At 44.4% G+C, this 20,815-nt stretch overlaps 1 protein-coding gene across 1 annotated transcript in view; it reads left to right on the plus strand.

Moving 5' to 3' along the window:
* Positions 1-20,815, plus strand: part of PAPPA (pappalysin 1) — a 254,703-nt gene that overhangs the window by 108,214 nt on the left and 125,674 nt on the right. The window contains exons 8-9 of the mRNA XM_068974426.1: positions 6,982-7,110; positions 12,364-12,455. Coding sequence (XP_068830527.1) covers positions 6,982-7,110; positions 12,364-12,455 — 221 coding nt within the window. The remainder of the gene's footprint in view (positions 1-6,981; positions 7,111-12,363; positions 12,456-20,815) is intronic.

Raw genomic sequence — 20,815 nt, forward strand, 5'->3', positions numbered from 1 at the left:
CAGGCTTGTTAGTAATCAGGGAAAAGCAAAGTAGAATAATACCACCAGGGAAGCCCCTAAAGCATTAGTCTCTCAGTCATTTCTGACTCTTTGTGACCCCATGGACTACACTCACCAGGCTCCTCTGTCCATGGGATTCTCCAGGCAAGAGTAGTGGAATGGGTTGCCATTTCCTTCTCCAGGGAATCTTTCTGACCCAGAGATTGAAACCACCTCTCTTGCATTGCAGGGAGATTCTTTACCATCTGAGCCACCAGGGAAGCCCAAATATCATTTAATACCCATCAAATTAGCTACAAAGTTACATGTTTGGTAAAACCTAGTGCTGCCAGGGACCTGGAACAATGGAAAATCTATTGGTAGGTGTGTTAATCGGTACACTTTTGGAGAGTAATTTAGCAATATCTAACTGAATAAAGTTGAAGATGCAATTATCTTCAGCCTAGCAATACCACTTTGGATGTATTTCCTGCAGACACTCATGTTTTATGTGCAAAGGAACGTGAACATGTAAGTTTAAAGCAATGTTATTGGAAATAACAACTAAAAAGATTACCAACGATGATAGTAATAATGACAGAGATATAATCTGGGTGCCTATCAGGAAAAGAATGATCAAAGGAAGTATTATTACTGCATTGATCTATATGGTCAATATGAGTGATCTCAAAAACAATGCTGGGTTTAAAAAAAAAACAGCCACACAATAATAAATGTAGTAATGAAACACCTAGGAAGTTTAAAACATGCAGAGCAACACATAGGCACAAGAAATATAAAAATACTCCTGGGAAAGAGAAACGGTGGATTGAAAACAAAAAATACAAAACAGTATATTTTATTTCTTCCCCCCTCCCCCCAAAAGAGGAAGAAAACATGATAAAATGCTTTAATTTGACAAATCTGGGTGGTAAGTCTAAGGGGATTTGTTATAATGTTCTTTGTATTTCTCTATATGATTAATACATTTTCTAATTAACACAATACTAATGGTATGTATAGTGTGCCTGGGCACATCATCTCAGGCTCCAAAAGTGTTTGTTTCCTCTCTTCCCGTGGCTGGAAGCTGGTGTATGAAGCACCCAGGGATTACCCTCTTATCCTTAGCCCAAGGCAGCCCTGGAATACTTGGGCTCTTCCTGAGCCAGAGGCATCCTAGGTGGTCCCTGCCTACCATGTCTCCCAGCTTAGTCAATCTGGGTGGCAGATTTAGAACTACATCCTTCTCAGGGCAGAATTTTAAGTGCTGAGGCAGCTTCTAGCTTGTAGAAAAGCCTGTGGCAGGAAGATGCAACACCACATTCCTCATTAAATTAGAGCCGCTTGTCACATTCTTCCCAGATTCCCATTTTGTAGATGAAGAAATGGATGATCAGAGAGAAGGAATGGCTTGCCCGTGATGAGTGAGCCATTCGTGGTGTTTAAGAGAATGTGTGTCTCTCCTGACTTCTAGAACTTTCCAGCTGGTGTTTGTGTGCAAATGCTACGTGATTCGAAAACATGATCTTTTCTCCTCTGCTGTCTTTTCCGGTTTATAACAGCCAGGGTCCTCACCTCCAGAGAGCAGTGTCTTGGGATGGAATTAGTCAGATTTGCTCAAGTTCCTGTCCTGAGACAAAAGCAGTGTGACTAAAGGCAGGTAGCTTCACCTCTCTAGGTGTTTGTTCCCTCACCTAAAACCTTTTCATATTAAATATTCAAGGGACTGCTGTTCTGCTTAAATGATGTTATTCATATGAAGTGCCAGGCATAGGGCCTGGCATGTGATAAATAGCCAACAAATGGAAACTACAATTGCTATAATTATTGCAGAAGTAGGGTATCAAAAAAAGTAGAATACAGTTCAGTTACACAGACTATAGAGAGAGAGTGTATGATAAATGAATGCTATGATATGGAAACAATAGGAGGTCAATAAGGAGGAGTCAAGGGGCTCAGAGAGAATTTCCTGGAGGAAGCCAAATGGGGTATTTTCATTGTGAAATGGCGTTCCCCCACCCTCTTTCTCCCATTGTACTTTCGTAGTTCTCATTCTGTCTTCACAGTGGCGTGGGACAAGAATCATACATCTTAATTAAAAGGTAGGAAAACAGACTGAGAGGAAGAAAGTGACTTGCTTGTAGATTTCAGAGGGGGGTTTAATTGACCTGTCATGATACTAATTGCACACCAACATTTTAAGAAATTGACATTTTTGCCAAAAGCTCGGTCATGGCGTGTTTAGACTCCTTGATAATATATATTTTCTTAAGACAGTGATTTTATAATCTATAACTAAATTTACTTTCAGGTTGTGCTCCTAATTTGATACACATCACCATCAATACATTTCTGAGGAAAAGTACTGAAAAGTCATACCGCTTAGAAATGTCAGTGTTTTTATCTCTAATCGCCAGAGATGCAAACCTAAGGCAGATGTGTCATTTGAGACATTTGTGAAACAATGATGGTTAAACATAAAAACATTAAAAAAAAAAAAAGTCATACCAAGGATGCAAACCAAGCCACCCTTCAAAACCAGCCAAACAATCTCATCACATTTAAATACTGCCATTTAAACTTACTAGCCAAAAGCCTGAAATTAATCTGAGATGTGATGCATTAATGATTGAATTCTGGTGGAGGTTAAAAAACTGGCACTCAGAACTCTATGAGAGGAATCAGAAGTGATGAAACTAATTGTGTTTTGGATGAAGTGGTAAAATTTTAGTTTTAAACCAAGAGAAATAGGAAGTTTAAGGTGGAAGCATGTTCCCATCACTGCCCTACATGGGGAGGTTTTGAGCTGGAGAGTAGCTTTGGATCTAAGAATATTCTGATGGTGTTGGTGCGACTGGAAAGGGGAGATGCTTGAGGCAAGAGGGCGAGCCAGAGCTGTCAAGACTGGGATATAGGTGGTAGCAAGGATGCACAGGGAAAGACATGGGAGCTCTTGGATGGGGGAAGTTGACAAGGCTTAGGGTCTGCCTGGATGTGGGAGACTCAGGAGGGGAAGGGGGTTCCAGTGACAGCATTAAGACTTTCCAGATGGTTTTCAGAGCAGCTGAAAGGAACAACCAGACATAAATGTCCCACGTTGGCTTTAGGCCAACCATGAAATAGGTCCTAACCTCCAGCAAAGCCTTCAGAAGCCATAGCCTGTCCTCAAAAAATTCTCTTCTACCTTAGGCTGTAGAGAAAAGAGCCCCAGTTTAGCATTCATTTAACTTGGAGAAAATATAGTTTTATCACAGGAATTCTTAAGTGGAAAAATACAATCTTTTTCATAGCATTTCTGCCCTGATTTCCCTTCTCATCCTTTTAATGAAGGGAAAGGCTTCTAATTTCCTATGTGAAATCTTGGGATAACATCCCCTGCTCCAGAGAGCCACTGTCAGGCTTCTGGGAGATAATCGTACATGTGCTTGCACGCACTGTTTGGAAGGAGGGTATTAAGGTTTCTCTACCAATCAGATACTTTCTGTGTACTGCCGGCAGGTAATAAGAAGGACAGGGGTGGAAGTTACTGGGGAATCGATTTTGCCCCAGGGTGAAGACAAACCTTCTGGGATCCAGAAATTTCTAAAGTTGAAACAGCCACCTAGAGAGAGAGAAAGAGAGAGAGCTGCATGCCCTGAGGCTGTTCTAGCCAAACATTGTGGCAGAAAAGAGACTTTCCATCGAACCGTGACTCTCATGATAGATGACTGTCTTATTCATCTTCATGAGTTTACCAAACCAAGTTTATATGTAGTTATCTGTCACTCCATTCCTTCTAGTAAAGAGAGCATCGCAAAACTCTCAATGGATGAGAATGTTGATAATTTAGCTTTAATAGTAACAGGTTAGCATTTGTTAACAAGTTATTGTTGGCTGGGCACATAGGTGCTTTATGTGTTCTCACATTCAACCTGTGGGAAGATGCTGTGAAACCAGGCTTCTGACTAATTTGAAATAGGCTCAGAGCACTGGAAGCGAGCAAGTGAGGAAGCCAGGATGGAAACTTGTGTTTGCTCACCTCAAAGTGGTGTTTACTGAGACGGAGGAGGAGGGAGAGGGGAGGAGGCCAGGCAAGGTGGGGGAGAAAACAGTCACAAATATTAGCAGAGCCCCTAAATATCACCAGGCATAAATCATTTGGATGCACACCACAAATGAAAAGCACAAGCTAGAGATGTAATCTTCACAGTCTCACGCTTTTCCACCCAAGTGCTCCATCTGCTTCAGACAGTGACCATATGCCCCAGTAGCCTGGGAGGTAGCCTGTAGAAATTTTTTAAATGTTATTCCCTAATGGGCCATAATTGTTTAATATAAAGCACACCTCATATTTTTTTATTTTTATTTCATTTATTTGACGGTGTCGAGTCCTAGTTGAGGCATGCCGGATCTCTGTTACATCACGTGGACCCTTCTGTTTGTAGCACACGCACTTTCCTGTTGTGCTGTGTGGGCTCTGAAGTGCACAGGCTCAGTAGTTGCTCTGCATGAACCTAGATGCCCTGGGGCATGTGGGAGCTTAGTTCCCTGACCAGGGATCAAACCCACGTCCTTGGTATTGCAAGGTGGATTCTTAGCCACTGGACCTCCAGGAAGTCCCAGCCTCCATATTTTAAAAGCAAAAATAATGTACAATAGAGCACATGTCATCTTTATCTTGGGCCTTCATGCACCCCCGGGAAAGCCAGTCTTTCCCCTCCCCCAATATTCCAGTTTCAGAAGCGCCATCTGAAAATGTATACATTCATTGGTCTAGAGGTGATTCAAATATCCAATAAACTTTTATAAAAGCCTCTAATTATATCCACAAATTAGCGTTCCAGAGGTTTACAAGGCAACCACTATTTGTATAGTTATACATATAATATCTCAAGATTTTTATGCATCTTGCCTGCTTAGCTTTCATTGAGAGAGTGCTGCTAAATCTCCAGAGACTTCTGGTCTACCCTCAATATTCTTACCTGCTCCAGCAGTGCTAAAACAAGCCCTCTATTGGGTCATAAGTCCAGCATTCTCAGAAGGGTCGTGTTCTTCGGGAGCCTTCTTCAGTGCTCATAAACTCTAGCTCATCATTGTGTTGAGAGTCAGGAGATACTGTCTGTTGTCACTGCACCTGTTATCTTATTGGCCTTATCCAAACAGCCCCAGCCCGATCAGCAGCTGAAATAACAGATGGGCAGGAGGACTTGAGATTTTTTGACACCATCCTTTTGTTTATGAATCCCCCCTCACCCCAACTCTGGAATCTGATAGGAATTCTCTTCATTGCCATTTTGTACGTTCTTTTTTCCTATGACACATTTTTATTATTAAAAAATAATTAATTGGTGCAGAGGGAGATGAAAGAGAAGAATAGTATTTCCCTTTGAAAATGGTCAAAAAGGAAATGGGGATGGTGATTTGGTCATGTGGATAAATATATCTTTGCCCTGGAAGATAATTGCCGGTATCCAGGTTCCTTCCATGGCAGGGAATTCAAGTAAGGAGCTGAGAAGAGATTAGAAAGGGAGGAAGGTATCTGGTATAAGGTTGAGTGCCAGGAAAGTGGAACAGGCATTGCTCTGTGGGGTCTTGCGAGCAGAGCAGAGATGCAATCTAGGCAAACTGGAAATCTAGCAGGAACCAAAGCCTGGAATTTCAATTGCAGAACAAGATTTCCCGTTGCAAGGAGTGAAATTGTTCAAGCTGACCTGAGCTAGGAATTAGGGAGGCAGAGTGCAGGAAATAATTTAATGCCGTATGGTTGTAAGCAAGATGCTTAATCTCTTTATGCCTCAGACTCATCATCTGTAAAATAAACATGAAACTACTAGTATGCATCTAGTGTTGTTTTGATTCTCAAATGAGAAAACACACAGAAAGTGCTTAGCCCCAGGCTTGACATTCATTTAATAGCTGCTGCTATTATTATTATTTTAGTCGAGAGTGAGAAGCACAGGACGGAGCAAGTGGCAGGGATAGTCGTTGGGTGTGAAACGTGAGGAAAGGGCTTGCTTGCTTCCTTATATGGGGTTTCCACTCAGATCTTAATATGAGGGCAATGATCAGACAGTGCCCACAGCCTGGCGTGGTGCTTTCCCACCTCTGTGCTTTTACTCATCCCATTTATTTTCCCTAGATGGCATTCTCCAAGACATCTTCGTTATGGGCCATATACCATCCAGTTCTTATCCACCAGGGTTATTCTAACGATTAAATTGAAGATAAAAAGTGCTCAGTCGTTCAGTCATGTCCAACTCTTGGCAGGCCCATGGACTGTAGCCCGCCAGGCTCTTCTGTTGGTGGAATTTTCCAGGCAAGAATACTGGAGTGGTTGCTACTTTCTCCTCCAGCCAGGGATCGAACTCACCTCTCTTGTGTCTCCTGCATTGGCAGGCAGATTCTTTTCCACTAGCACCACCTGGTAATGCTCATGGTTGTATGTCAGTTGATGCTACATTTTAGGATAGCCCATCATAGGTGGGGAAGTGGCTTCATCACAGTAGACATGAAAAATTACTGGGTAACTAACTTATGTGTGGATTCTAAAATGTGACGCAAATGAACATTTCAACCAAACAGAAACAGACTCATAGACATAGAGAACATTCTTGTGGTTGCCAAAGGAGAGTGGGATGAGGGAGGGAAGGATTGCAAACTTGGGATTATCAGATGCCAACTAGTATGTGTAGGATGAGTGAACAAGGTCCTACTGTACAGCCCAGGGAACTATATTCAATCTCCTGTAACAAACCATAATGGAAAAGAATATGAAAAAGAATGTTTATATGTGTAGAAAGGAGTCACTTTGGTATACAGCAGAAATTAATATAACATTGTAAATCAACTATGCTTCAATAAAATTTATAAAAAACAAATAAAAATTGTTGAATAATTAAATATGCGAGTGGTATCAAAAACAAGCCAGACTAGTAGAAACGTGCTCAAGGGGATCCATTTTGTCTGTCCCCAGCCTTATATCTGCATAGTTAGTAGTCTTCCTTATGTCTTTATGTTTTCCAGAGATGTACGTCTTGGCAGTAGGTACCAGTATTGGGTCATCGCTATTTCAGGAAGTGAAGAGAGTGAGCCATCACCTGCTGCCATATACATCCATGGAAGCGGGTACTGTGGTGACGGCGTCATTCAGAGGTGAGTAGGTCTAGCTACAGACAGGCGGGGGTAATGCTAATTCGGCCAGAAGGTGGTCAGGGTGCTAAAGAGAAGAGCTTCTGGGCTACCCTTCAGGGTGTGAGCTGTGAGGGAGCCCCAGCAATCTGCAGCTCGATTCATCTGCAAGTAGTTTGCAGGCCTCAGAAGAAAAGCAGTGACTCTTTTTTGAGTAAACACAGTTCTCAAATGTGTAATAATGTAAGATTTCCACAGAGCTACCATTCTGCACTGACTACCACTGTGCTTTTATTCCTAAGTATGTCCTGTGTGCTACAAAGATTCTATTAGTTTTTTCCACCTCAGTCCACATTCAGTTAATAGGACACAGGACCTACATGAGAACACTTTTACATTCTTTGCTGGTTACTGTTTACATTTATTAAAACTGAAAGTTTATTTATTATTTCTATTGTGTTATATCAACAAGTTACAAAATGGGTCAGAGTCTCATAAAAACAGCAAAATATTTCAATTCTCTGGAATGTTGAAACCATATAGTAAACAGTCCTCTAGAGTGAACATTGAATATGACTATAAGTACAGGAGGCAAATGAGTCAGTAAGTGTAAAGATTCCACACAAGCAGCCAAAAGAAAGGAAAAGTGTGATCAGAAGATATAAAGCTGTGTGTCTAGAAAATGGATTTTATCGGATCATCAGTCCATTCATCCCCTGTCCACAGGGCAAGATGTTACGCAACTGAGAAAGTGGCGAGAAGCCATCAAGACTTTTGTATTGTTGAAAAAAAAAAAAAAGGAAATCTGTGGGCTTTTTTTTCCCTCCAGAGGAAGCACAAAAATGTCTTGTCACTGAATTAAATAGTTTTGGCCCTCAAGATGAAAAAGAGACCAAGATTCATTCACAATTACACTCCTTATTGCTAAAGCTGTATTCTTTATTGCAATCACAGTTACAATCACACTATTGCTAAGGGACTTTAGAAACTATTGGCAGATTTAATAATAAACATTACATATGGAGATGACACTACATGCAATTGGCAAAATTCCTTCGTTAAATGGCACCATTGGGTGTCACAAAGTATCTGTGCACCAGGGGATTGCAATTACTATTTCTGTAGGGGGAAGGGCACTACAAAGAGAATTTATTTCACTGATGTGCAGAACATGAGTCGATTCATAGGTATAGTTCATATAATGAAAGAAAAGGGCTCAATGGCTGTTTCATTGGTTTATCACTGACATTAGTGCTAGAGGTCAAGAGCAATTTAATTGGATGCTGATGATCTTGTGGTGTGTAATATACACTGGAAAGCTGCTATGGAATGAAAGGACCAGCTAGGCGCACAGCAAGGATAATGCAGGGATGCAGAGAAAGAGTGTGTACATGAATACGCATTCGCACAGACACCCACTATTGGCCAGCAGTTTGCCTTCTGATCATGGCTTAGCACTGAAGGGAAAAGCAGATGTTGAGAATATGATCAGATGCCAGCCAGTGAGTTACATCTGCCCAACTTATTGTGCAAAAGGATAGCAGTATGTGCAAGACACTGCTCCCCTAAACACCCTGAAATAAACCAGCTGCTACCAGCAGGGTACTAAGTCAAGTTTTTGAAATATTCAATGACTTTTTTTTTTTTTACTGTTAACACTGATAAAGAGCAGTATTGCTTATTTGTGCAATTTCAAGTGATTTGCTGAAGTGATGTAGCTCCGGTGTGTGTGTGTGTGTATATATATATATATATATTCACGTCTTAAACGTCCTGGATCTATAATTTCAAAGCTGAATTATCTAGATTTCGATATGGAGGGGGGCAATAATAAGGATTTTTAAGTGTTGAATTATGATGCAAACCACCTGATTGTCAACGATTTGACTCCTCAAGCATACAAAATAACACTCCTCACTTGTCAGAGATTGACATTGATGGTGTGCTATTGCATGCATTTAAGATCCTTACCCAAGTGCAACAATCCAACATGAAGATATGGTTTCAGGCATTTAATGTAACAAAAATGGGCAAAGGGAAGATACTCACTGTTTACTTCCACATGAAGACATTGACTTCTAGCTTTTGATACAGCTGTTGTCTGATAGAACCCTGAGCAAGTGAACAGGGATCATCTCCAGGGAAAGTGCTGCATCTTCTGTGGGTCCAAGATTAAGCTACATATCCAGAACAACCAGGAGACAGTCACGGTCATTGCCAACAACCCATAATTGTGACTTGGGATTTTTTAATTTAGCAAGAGGAATAAAAATGAAACTCACTACATGTAGGATCTGGTCTACAATTCTGCCTATCCATTTTGGAAATCAGATATAGATAGAGCTTCCTTGATGGCTCAGATGGTAAAGAATATTCCCACAGTCCAGGAGACCCGAGTTCAATCCCTGGGTTGGGAAGATCCCTTGGAATAGGAAATGGCAACCCATTTACTATTCTTGCTTGGAGAATCCCTGGGCAGAGGAGTCTAGCAGGCTATAGTCCATGGGATCGCAAAGAGTCAGACAGGACTGAATGACTAACACTTTGACTTTCCATAGATATACTGATAAAACACCGCAAGCAATATTATCACTGCCCTAAAACTGCTAGTAGTAGTAGTAATTTAAATATCATTCTGAGCAAAGTTTTTTAGTATTTTATACCTAGGGTTAATAACCTTCACAGACATCAAATAGGTATTGAATTACCAGCAGGTACCAAATAGTTGTTGACATAGTTGGAAGAAAACTGAATGCAACTTACGGATGATTACCTAAGCAAAAACATAAAATAAACTTTGAGAGTAAGAAGGGCTGTCATCTTCGCTAATTGGATTTTTCTATGGGATGATACATGCTAATTTGCTGTATATATGCAAAGGAATTTACGAAGAAATACAGAATAGACTCAACACTCGGTGAGGCCCCTGATGAATAAAAGCCCTGGATGACTACTATAATGATAATTATAAATATTTATTGAGACTCCACTAGGCGGAAGGCACTGTGCTACACGGTCATCTTCCAACAACCATGTGAGACAGGCCTGATGACCTTACTTGACGAAAGAGACACCTTGCCCCCAAAGATTAAAATGGTTTTCTGAAGCTTACATACCCAGTAAGGAGCAGAACCAAGGTGTAGGCCTAGGACCCACATTCTCATCTGGATTTACCATTGCCGTGACCGATGGTGCTACAAAACCAACAAGTGAAGGGATAGCTCCGTACTGTTTCCTTTTTCCCAGACCCTGCGCCAGGCGTCAGGGTGCTAGGATGACAAAGACTCTGTCACCTCCTTTGGCTTCCTAAAGCCTAGGGTGGGGTGCTCTCAAGTAACAGGCAAAGGTAGTTGGTTTGACAAGTGCTGTGATAGATGGAGCCCCTTGTCTTTGGACTCAAAGAAGATGGCCACCCACTCTAGCCCGGGAGGTCAAAGAAGGTTTCTCAGAACTTGTCTATCTAATGATAGATCTGGCATGCCTAGAAGATATTTGTGGTGACCCTAACGTTTTGCTTAAACCAATAGAACATACTGTTTGGGTGGTGAGGGAAGGAGGGTTAGAAGTGTTCTTTGTGGCTTAGGGAAACCAGCCCAGGTTTAAAAAAAAATCTCTCCCCATATACCCTATGAAATAGTTAAGAATCACAAGGCCATCACTAATTTCCAGTGTGCAAGATTTGCTTGAATATGGGCCCAGCTTGGAAGATAGAATTCTTTGCTAAGGGCTTTGCAAGCAGGAGAGAAGTCGGGGGACTCTTCAAAGATCAATGCAATGTCCTAGTCATCGTAAGCATTGATTACAAGGCCCCATACTGGTACTCTTGACACTTCCTAAAAGCAACAAATGTTTCCCCATGTTAATTGCCCGGGTGAAAGGCAAAGTCTGAGATCTCTTCCAGGCTGGGCTTCCAGCTGGGCTCTGGGAAAGGAGGGACAACACGCTCTATGGAGACATCCCAGGACAGGTGGGTGGGCGTGGGGACTGTGACTCTCTGTCCACTGTGTGTGGCAAACCTGGCCCGCCCCCTGAAGTTACCTTCCCTGTTTGCACTGAAGCCAAGGAGTAGGTGTAATTATCTCCATTTCAACCCATGAGAAAACTGAAATTCAACATCCAGAATAGCACCGTTCAGGGGATTTTTCTCCAATAGTGGAAATAGATTCTGTGCTGTCTGATCCCGTTGCCGCTTGCTCCATCCAGCTATCGAGGACTTGAAATGTGCTTACTGTGGCTAAACAGGGGAAAGTTTGCTTCCCATTTTTGTTGGTGTAAATTGTCACAGATAGATCAGAGAGAGATTAACCAGCAGTCCCCCACCTTTTTGGCACCAGGGACAGGTTTCGTGGAAGACGCTTTTTCCATGGACTGGGAGGATGGGAGATGGTTTAGGGATGACTCAAGCTGATTCCATTTATTGTGCACTTTATTATTATTGCATCAGCTCCACTTCAGGTCATCAGGCATTAGGTGCCAGAGGTTGGAGAGCCCTACTAAGGGCCTTGTCCAAGATCACACAATTAGTTGGGAACACGGGGCTCTAAACCCAAGTTTCTGTGACTAAAGGGATGGGAATTTTCCAGAAAGTGGTAACATACCCAGTCTGTCTGTTGTTAATCCTCCTTCTCTTCTAGATCTAATTCAGAGACTGTGGCTCATTTTCTGCCCATCCTAACCACTGCAAAATCATCCTTCGGTGATGGAAATAATTCCTTAAAGTAGGAGGAGGCATTTTAATTTCCTAGCAGCATAGGTCCCAGGCCTTAGAGTTCTCGACAGCATGAAATGACACACCTATTGGAGGAGGCTGTGAGGAAGATCAAGTCTGAATGTGTGTCGGAGAAAAAACGACCTTCATGTGCACTGGGGTTATGGCAGAAGGGCCAGAGCAGGGCCCACGGAAGAACAGCATTCATGCCTTAGAAACTCCGAAATCCCCTTCAGTCCATCATTTTAGAGTGGAATTGTGATTTCCTAGACATAGTAGCAAAGTCTGGTCCACTGATTCATCCTCTTCTTCCTCCCTTCTGGCTTACTAACTTAACAGAGTGAATGAGTCTGAAGCAGGAATTCTGCTTTGTCATGAGAAACACACAGTAGGACACACATAAGCACCTCACAAATTTACATTGTTTGGAAGAAACAGAAACTCAGCCAGGGGAAGGGACTTGTCTGAGACCTAACCAAAAAGTTCCTAGCCCCCAGAGGGCTTTTCCATGTCCCAGGTGGGCTTCTGAAGCTGATGTGACAAGCTTTCCTTCCATATCCGTTCTGCAGGAGCCAAGGTGAAGAGTGTGACGACATGAATAAGATCAATGGGGATGGCTGCTCGCTCTTCTGTCGGCAGGAAGCCTCCTTCAATTGTATCGGTAAGTCTTCCCTTTCTCTGGGCCTCGCTGGAGAAATGGACGGTGCCGGATGGCTAGTCAGTTACAAGAATAGCAATGGTTATAACTAAATGATGATTCACTCCTCTCCTTCACGTGTATGTATTGAGTGCCTCCTGGGAGCCAGACTCTGTTTTAGGCACTAGTGAATCCAGTCATGGAAACAGACAGACAGAGGGCAGGTGTTCTGCTCTCCTGGACCTTATGTCCTCATAGATGACGGTGGTAATGGATAACCCTGTGATCTAGCTTCATCTTACATTTATTGCTCTTCTTCACGCCAACTGTCTGGGATGGTTATAATTTGTATAGACGTTTAAGGCTTTTATTCTTTCTTTAGAGATGAGAAAAATGTAGAGGCCAGAGAGCTTGTGAAACGTGTCCAGAGTCACACAGGTTAGGCTTGAAGACAGAACCAGGACTTGAACCTGATCTTGTCTGATTCTCGCACACAAGCTCAGTTCATTTTACTCCACAGCCTCCAGCCAGGATCCAGGCTCTCTGACTTGAGGAAGAGGAATCGCAGACCAGCCCATGTTTAGAAAGCAAATGTCCTTTTCCCACCTTCACGGAGTCAGATGGGAAATTTGTTTTTGGAGTCTGGCTGGTCTTGTTGTTTTAGCCCCACTTGGGAGGCCCCTGGTCAGCCTCGGGGGTTGGTAAACAGACAGGGGTTGGGGGGCAGGGATGGAATTTTGAGCTGGCCCAGATGAGATCATGCTTCTTTTAAGATGCAAATCGATACCTGAAGATCAAAGGTCCCCTGGCTAATCCCCTGGGCTGGAGGTGAAAACTAATCACAATTCATTTGCAAGTACAAAAGACAGAGGTGCTCCATCTAAGGAAAGGAGGAAACCCTCGGTGGGAAGATTTCCCTCTGAAAGGCAGTTTTCTTGGAGGACTGAACGGGAGGAAATGTCACTGGTTCTACTGTCCCCAGCATGTCACAGAGCAGCTTTTAGACCTCCCTTCTCCTGGCATGCTATGAGCGCTTTACCACATATCATTTACGGTGTGTTCCGTTCTCAAACACGTTTATTGACCACTTACTTTCTCCTTGGCACCAAGTGAGGACTGAGCAACACAATAGAGGTGCCCCGCAGTTGTTTGTGGATGGAACAGAAGGAAGATATGGAGCGGGGAAGGACAGCAGACCTTCCAGGCAGAGAAGCGTAGATTTCCAGCCCCCCACTCTTGATCTGAGTGTAATTCATAATAAAATCTTGATATGAACCTAGTGGTAGAGTAGAAAGAGCCTTGGATTAAATGTCAGAAAACCAGGCACTCTGGTCTCAGCTATACTGAGAACATGTTAGTTGAAACTGGCCAAGTCACCTCCCTAGTCTGGACTTCTGATTGACCTCCCATAAATTGAAAGGATTGTATTAGGTGATCTCTAAAAGCCTTACCTGCACTTCTGCTTTGTGGTTTCCAAAGTGTGGGACTATTTCTCATAATCGTGAGCTCTGCTTGAACCATCTCTCACCGTGGACATCATCCTCATCACACCCAACAGTACACTCAGATCTTGCTGGATGATGCCCACCCATTCTACTAGCATTAAGATGGCATGCGGCTCAAGGGCTTCTGGGCAGAGTTAGAATGTGGTGAAGTTAGGATGGTATGGTCTGTGCAACAGGTCTGCAAGTTACAGTCCATGAGCTGGAACTGGTCTACTGCCTATATTTGTAAATAAAGTTCTCTAGAATGTACCAGGGGCCTCCCTGGTGGCTCAGACCATAAAGAGTCTGCCTGCATTGTGGGAGACCTGAGTTTGATCCCTGGGTTGAGTCGATCCCCTGGAGAAGGAAATGGCAACCCACTCCAGTATTCTTACATGGAGAACCCCATGGACAGAGGAGCCTGGCAGCCTACAGTCCATGGAGTCGCAAAGAGTCAGACACGACTGAGCAACTAATACAGAATGCAACACCATTCCCGGATGCTCAGCCTTGTCCGACTCTGTGACCCCACAGACTGTAGCCCGCCAGGCTCCTCTGTCCATGGAGTTCTCCAGACCAGAATATCGGAGTGGGTTGCCATACCCTCCTCCAGGGGATCTTCCAGACCCAGGGATCGAACCCATGTCTCTTGCATCTCCTGCATCGGTAGATGGATTCTCTACCACTGCACCCATCTGTTATTCTCTGTGGCTGCTTTTTTGCTGAGTAGAACTGAGTCGTCGCAACAGAGACCCCAGGGGCTGAAGAGCCTAAAGTATTTATTATCTGGCTCATTACAGATGACATTTGTTGGTCCACAGATTTTGGGTCTTTGATATTATTGGTTGCTAGAGACTAGTGCAAAGGGGAGATGAACATTATGACATGGTTCACCATTTCTTAGAAAAAATAACTACATTTTATGCCTACAGTAGTGGGGCCTGGGAGACTCTGAGTCTGGTCTTCTCTTGCTTTACCTCTAGAGGCATAGCTTCCCCACCTACACTTTGGCCCGAGTAACTGGAATAGATCCTGATTTTCAAGCTGTGTTCACTGAAATGCTTAAGAGGGCGAAGGGTAAAGATGAGGAAGTTACCAAGAGGATGAGCCTTGGACACTCCAGATCTACTTTGCATTGTCATTTTTTGAGAATTCATGTATTCATCCGTTTATGGCTGCGCTGTCTTCGCTGCTGTGTGTGGGCCTCTTCTGTCTATGCCTAGTGGGGGCTGCTCTCTAGCTGCAGCGCACAGGCTACTCAAGGCAGTGGCTTCTCTCGGTGCAGAGCGCAGGCTCTAGGCACGCGGGCTTTGGGGGCTGCAGCGTATGGACTCAGGAGTTGTGGCTCTCGGGCTTAGTTACTGCCTGGCGTGTGGAATCTTCCTGGACCAAGGGAAACTGTGTCCCCTGCCTTGGCAGATGGATTCTTAGCCACTGTACCACCAGGGAAGGCCCTAGGACCTACTTCACATACTATTATCCTCCAGGAGATCCTAAATGTTCTGCTGTTGCTGATGATATGTATTGAGCACCTATCATATGCCAGACACATTTCTAAAGTGCCATTCTCCTAACAACTCTTTCAGTACCCTGCATTTACAAACCAGGAAGCTGAGGCGTTGAGGAGGTGAACTAAGGATATGCAGTCAAGTGGTAGAGCTGGGACTTTCACCCAGAGAGTCTGACTCCCGGGCTCACGGTGGTGAGCTTCCTGCAAAATATTTTTTTTACCAGACAGCTCTTGGTCTGGTAGGGCTTTGGGAGTGTGAGCAAGAAGCATACTGCTATGGAACAGTTCACTTAGTGAATTAATGGAATGGAATACAGAACTGTCAGTGGCGTGGATGGTGTCCAGGGAAGGCTCTGTGTTCCCCCTGCCTGTTGACTGGCTGTGTTAGAGGAGGCACCTCAGTTAGGCGCCCCCACCTCACCATGGAGGAGTCCGTCCTAGGGACCCTGAGGGACAGGACATTCCAGGAACAAAGGAGTCTGTCCAGAGATCCCGGCGCCTAGGAACTACATTCCAAGAACAGACTCCATGGCTTTAGAGGAAGAAAAACGTCTTCCTCTAAGAATAATGGAAAAACAGACAGTGAATCTGTGGCTCCCAAAAGATCCAGCTTAGATGAGTCAGAGGAATGGGACTGGAATGTGGGAGGCGTTGCTGGGGTGGAGGTTGTTCTCATCATGACGCATGTCAAGACGGTGGTCAAGGTGGTAGCCAGGAGAACAGGCTTGAATGAGGCTTGGCTTGGGTTGACACCATGACTTAGATATGTGACCTTGGCTGAGCTTCAGTGTTCTCATCCAGAAAATGGGAGCAGGCCTGGGACTTCATTGCTGGAGATATTTACCAATGTTTGTGGACACATTATTTGAATCCCTTTCCCAGATTTAAGAAAGAACCCTCCTTGGTGTAAGAACAGTGAGGCAGAGCCCCACTGCAAAAGCTGGTAATGCAGAGACGTCCCTGGTGATCCAGTGGTTAAGACTCTGCCTTCCAGGGCAGAGGGTGTGGGTTCGGTCCCTGGAGGAGACAAGATCCCATATGCCTCATGGCAGGAAAACCAAAACATGAAACAGAAGCAATATAGTAACACATTCAATAAAACTTAAAAAAAAAGAAAAAGAAAAGAAGTTAGTAATGGCAGCACCTCTGCCTCCCAGTCCTCCTTGTAGTTGAATGTGGGCATGTGACCTACCCTCTCCCCTGATCAGCAATCAGACTCATCAATCTGAGAATGAATCAGAAGACACAGGGACTCTCTGATTCATCAAATCAAACCAATTTGATGTAGATGGTGGGAGTGGCCACAACCCGCGTGTTTCCAAAGTGCCACTGACAGCACCCAGCAGTTGTGTAGCCACAGCTCTGAGATGTCTTCACAAGAGCTCAAAATCAGCCTTCAGAACACTTCTCCAGCCCTCCCAGGGAGTCTTCCTTGAGCATCCGATATTCTTGGAATAGGTTTTGCTTGTTTGCTAATTTTGCCTGACTTAGCTGAAGTTGGTTTCTGCTGATTGTCACTTGGAAGCCCTGCTCAATATTGTCATCTGGTGCGATGAGGTTCAGCCCCATTCCTAGCAAGTTGAGTGTGTTTGATGCACATTACCCAGTACTTCCTTCAGTGGGCGTTGAGAGGGGGGTGAATATCAGCACTACCCACCACGTGTGGAAACTCACCAGGTAGCCTGCCTTATGTCATGCACCTTTGTTTAAGATGAGCCGGTGGAGGTGTGTTACATCCAGATGAGGGATCTGAGACCTACTAGGATGCCTGAAGGGGCTTCCCAAGTGGCGTAGTGGTAAAGCATCCGCCTGCCCATGCAGGAGACGCGGGTTCGATCCCTGGGCCAGGAAGATCTCCTGGAGCGGGAAATGGCTACCTGCTCCAGTGTTTTTGCCTGGAAAATCCCATGGACAGAGGAGCCTGGTGGACTGTAGGCCTTGGGGTTTTGTGAAGAGTTCCAACAAGACTTAGTCCAGAGCATACACACAGGATGCCTTCATTTGTCCAAGGTCACTCATCTCAAAGAACTGTGATTCTATCTCCAGACTAAGTACAGAGCCTCTCTGCCTTCTCTCTGTGGCAGCTCTGCCTCTCTAGCTGAATGACCCCTTCACTCCCTCCTGTCCTTCCTTCTTTCCATGCTTTCTTCGTCCCTTCCTTTCCTCCTCATTTGTTTTCTTGTCCCCGATCATCGATCATCGAGCCGGGCTGATGTTTTCCCTGGCTCTGGTACCAGCAGTGTGAGGGTGGGTGGCAGATTTATGGTGGCATTCTCATTCACGCTGCAGAAGCCCACACATCCGGAAGTATTCCCAAGGTGCCAATGTGTTATTATGCAACAGCCCGGGACTTCCCTTTCCCACTGTCCCTCCCCCAGAGCCCTCATCCCCAACACATAATAAGTTGCTTGTTAATAGGAACACCACCCACAAGACCTCTTAGGCAATGAGGCTGTGACCCAGCAATGTAAAAATTATCTTGTCCTTTCTCCCCCTTTTCACATATAACATACCCCAGGCCTGAGGTTTTTGGTTAAAAAAATGTGGTATCATCAATAAACTGATAACTCTCTGCACCCCACCCTGAGCGGCTCTGGCTGGAGGCATTGTTCGCAGAGTTGGGAATTCTGTGTCTAAAGCACTGAGTCATAAACTACAGACAGGCTGCTGATAAAAGCTGAAGGAGGGGAGGTAATGGTCAAATTAGTCAGACAAAATGGGAAGCATCCCCAACAGGGCTTGTGCTCACTCATATATCTCCAGCGGGTGCTGGAAACGTGCTACCTTCGGAGATGACATTTAAGCCATTATAGGGGTTGTGATTGTAGAAGGCTCTTCATGCCACGTTGATTTACCGCCCCGGGTTCTTCAGGAGAGCTGGGGTCTCAGCTCAGACTTGAGAGTCTGGGCTGCAGCTTGGGATCTCCCCTGGGGGGCGTCAGTTTCTCCCTTTGTGAAATGAGAGTGAGCGTGCTGAGGGTCAAAAGGCTCCTTTCCCCTGTCTGACAGTGAGGCATCCTCAATTTGTCAAACATCCATTTAAGGGTTTTGGGGTTTCAAATCCTGCTTGATTTTGATATATAGCTAAGCAAACAAAGCCAAAGACCCGCACATTGCCTTTTGCAGACACAAACACACAGGCATTCCCAGCCTGGCTCTCTTTCTCACCGCCTGCCCTCCACCTTCCTCTCCCCCACCCCCTGCCATTAGCATCACCGTCTCTGCTCAGGACACAGCATCCCCAGCCCTGTCCTAGAGCCAGGGCCAATAACTAAATTATCTGTGAGCAGATAAGGGGGGGATCAATCCATTTCCCCAGCAGTCCCTGGGAGGGGCGGGGGTCACCGCGTCTTGTGGCCCCTCTGTCAGGCTGCCCTGGCCTGCTCCCAGCCAAGGCGAGAAAGGAAAACAAGAAGATGAATCGCTATGTCTTCTTGGTGGATATTCTGATGAGAGTTTAGAACAACACTGACTAAAAAGGAAAATAGCATCTGGTAGGGGGAGGGGAAGAGGCGGAAGCATGGGCTCTGCTGGGAGTTGTGTTTATTATTATTTTTCTTTCTAACAACATGAAATCATAATAGATGACCCACCTCTCACCTTACCAAAAAAAAAAAAAAAAATTGAAATAAGAAAAAAATAAAACGTCTCCTGGCCATACATGGTTTTTCAGACCTCCCTCCATGGAAAACACAGTGACTGTCACCAAAATACCTTCTTGAAATAAAACTTTTAGCTTGCAGACCTGTCTTTAAAAGAAGGAAAGAGAAGTGTTAGTGGTAGTCATGGAGGTTGTGATAATGGTGGTGATCTGTCAGCTAGAATGGGTATCATGCTTATGGGCATGGATTTTGGGTGAGAAGCAAGATTCAAACACATTTTCTCTGTGCCTCAGTTTGCTCATCAGTGAAATGGGTTAGTAATAGTCCCTGCCTCTCACAGTTGTTAAGATAAAATGAGGTTAAGTATGTAAAACATTTTATAAGTGATACCTAGTAGGTGATATGTATGTGCTTGCTAATGCTGCTATTGTTGTCATTGATATCATGAATTTGAAACTTATGTCCATCTCTTCCCAGGAACCCGATGATATGAATGATGTTCCCAGTTGTGTAGAGGTTCGGAGAGGTTAAATAACTTGCCCAAGGTCACATAGCTAAGAAAAGCAGAGATGGGATTCACAGTACCTAAGCAAAGTCTGCACACTTGACCGTGAAATTATTTCATTTATCAGGCGCCCAACTGGACCAACTTCCGTGCTAGGAGCCCTTTTGTCAAATGATTTCATTTGCCCTTCCTGCAACGCTGCTTCCTCAGAATAAGAACACCCGTTTTGCTGATGAGGAGACTGTAACGCTGAGAGTGTAGGTGAATTGTTTGAAGTCATACAGCCAACTTGGTCAGAGTAGGAGATTTTAACTCTAGTCCGCCTGTTTTTAAAGACTATGTCCAGCATCCAGGTGAACTCCACCAAAAGCTGTCTAGAGCCTCTCTTTTCCACTATTTCTGCTGCGTTACCACTGACACAGCAGGAAACAAAAGTGAATGCATAGATCCTTCCTGTGCCTTTTTCATGAGTCATGAAAACGACAATCTTCAGTTATTATCACCCTATAAGCGTTCCACTGCACAAACCCCAGGCCCTTGACTTGGGGCCATTCTGTGTTTGGGGCTGCATTTTTGTTTATAATAGCTCACCTTCCATTGAATATAGCCACATTGTGTTTTAGCCTAGGAAGAGTTTAGCATTTCAGTCCATTGTCAAGGCAATGTCAGGCCAAGGAGCCTGAGTTCAAAGGTCTCACTCTGGGGGGGTCATCTTAAGCATCTCCCATCCTCTCTCTGAGTCCCAGTCTTCTGTTCTGGAAAATGGACATAATCAGAACACAGTCATGTTTAGAGAAAGATGGAAGAGAGTCTGTAGAGTGTCTAGCACCGTGCATGGCAATCAGTAGACATGTCTACTATCTCCCCTCACCACCCCCCACCTCCATTTGCCATCTCAGTTGTGAGGGATGCAAAGGCCATCGGTCCCTCTCTGGGATAAATGGTCCTTAGCTGCATCCTGTCATCAGGAGAAGTGACAGAGGCCCCTTGATCTCCATCTCCCCAGCTGTCACGTGATGGGAGTGAGCTAGATGAGCTCCAGGACTCTTCCAACCCTGACTTCCAGAATTTAAATCCCAGATCGTTATTGTTTTTAAACTGTGCATTTTAAAAGAAATGAGGGCTTGGGGAGGAGAAAGGAATTCCTTTAACCCAGAGGGTCAGAGGGGGTCACTGAGGGGACAAAGACAAGGGGAAGGGAGGCGATGGGGCGGAAGGCTGCCGTGCAGGGCGGTCTAAAGATCTGAAGTCCTCAACCGGGAGGTCTGATGGATGCGTTCACA

Source organism: Capricornis sumatraensis, chromosome 6 (genome assembly GCF_032405125.1).
Source record: "Capricornis sumatraensis isolate serow.1 chromosome 6, serow.2, whole genome shotgun sequence".
Taxonomy (NCBI): domain Eukaryota; kingdom Metazoa; phylum Chordata; class Mammalia; order Artiodactyla; family Bovidae; genus Capricornis; species Capricornis sumatraensis.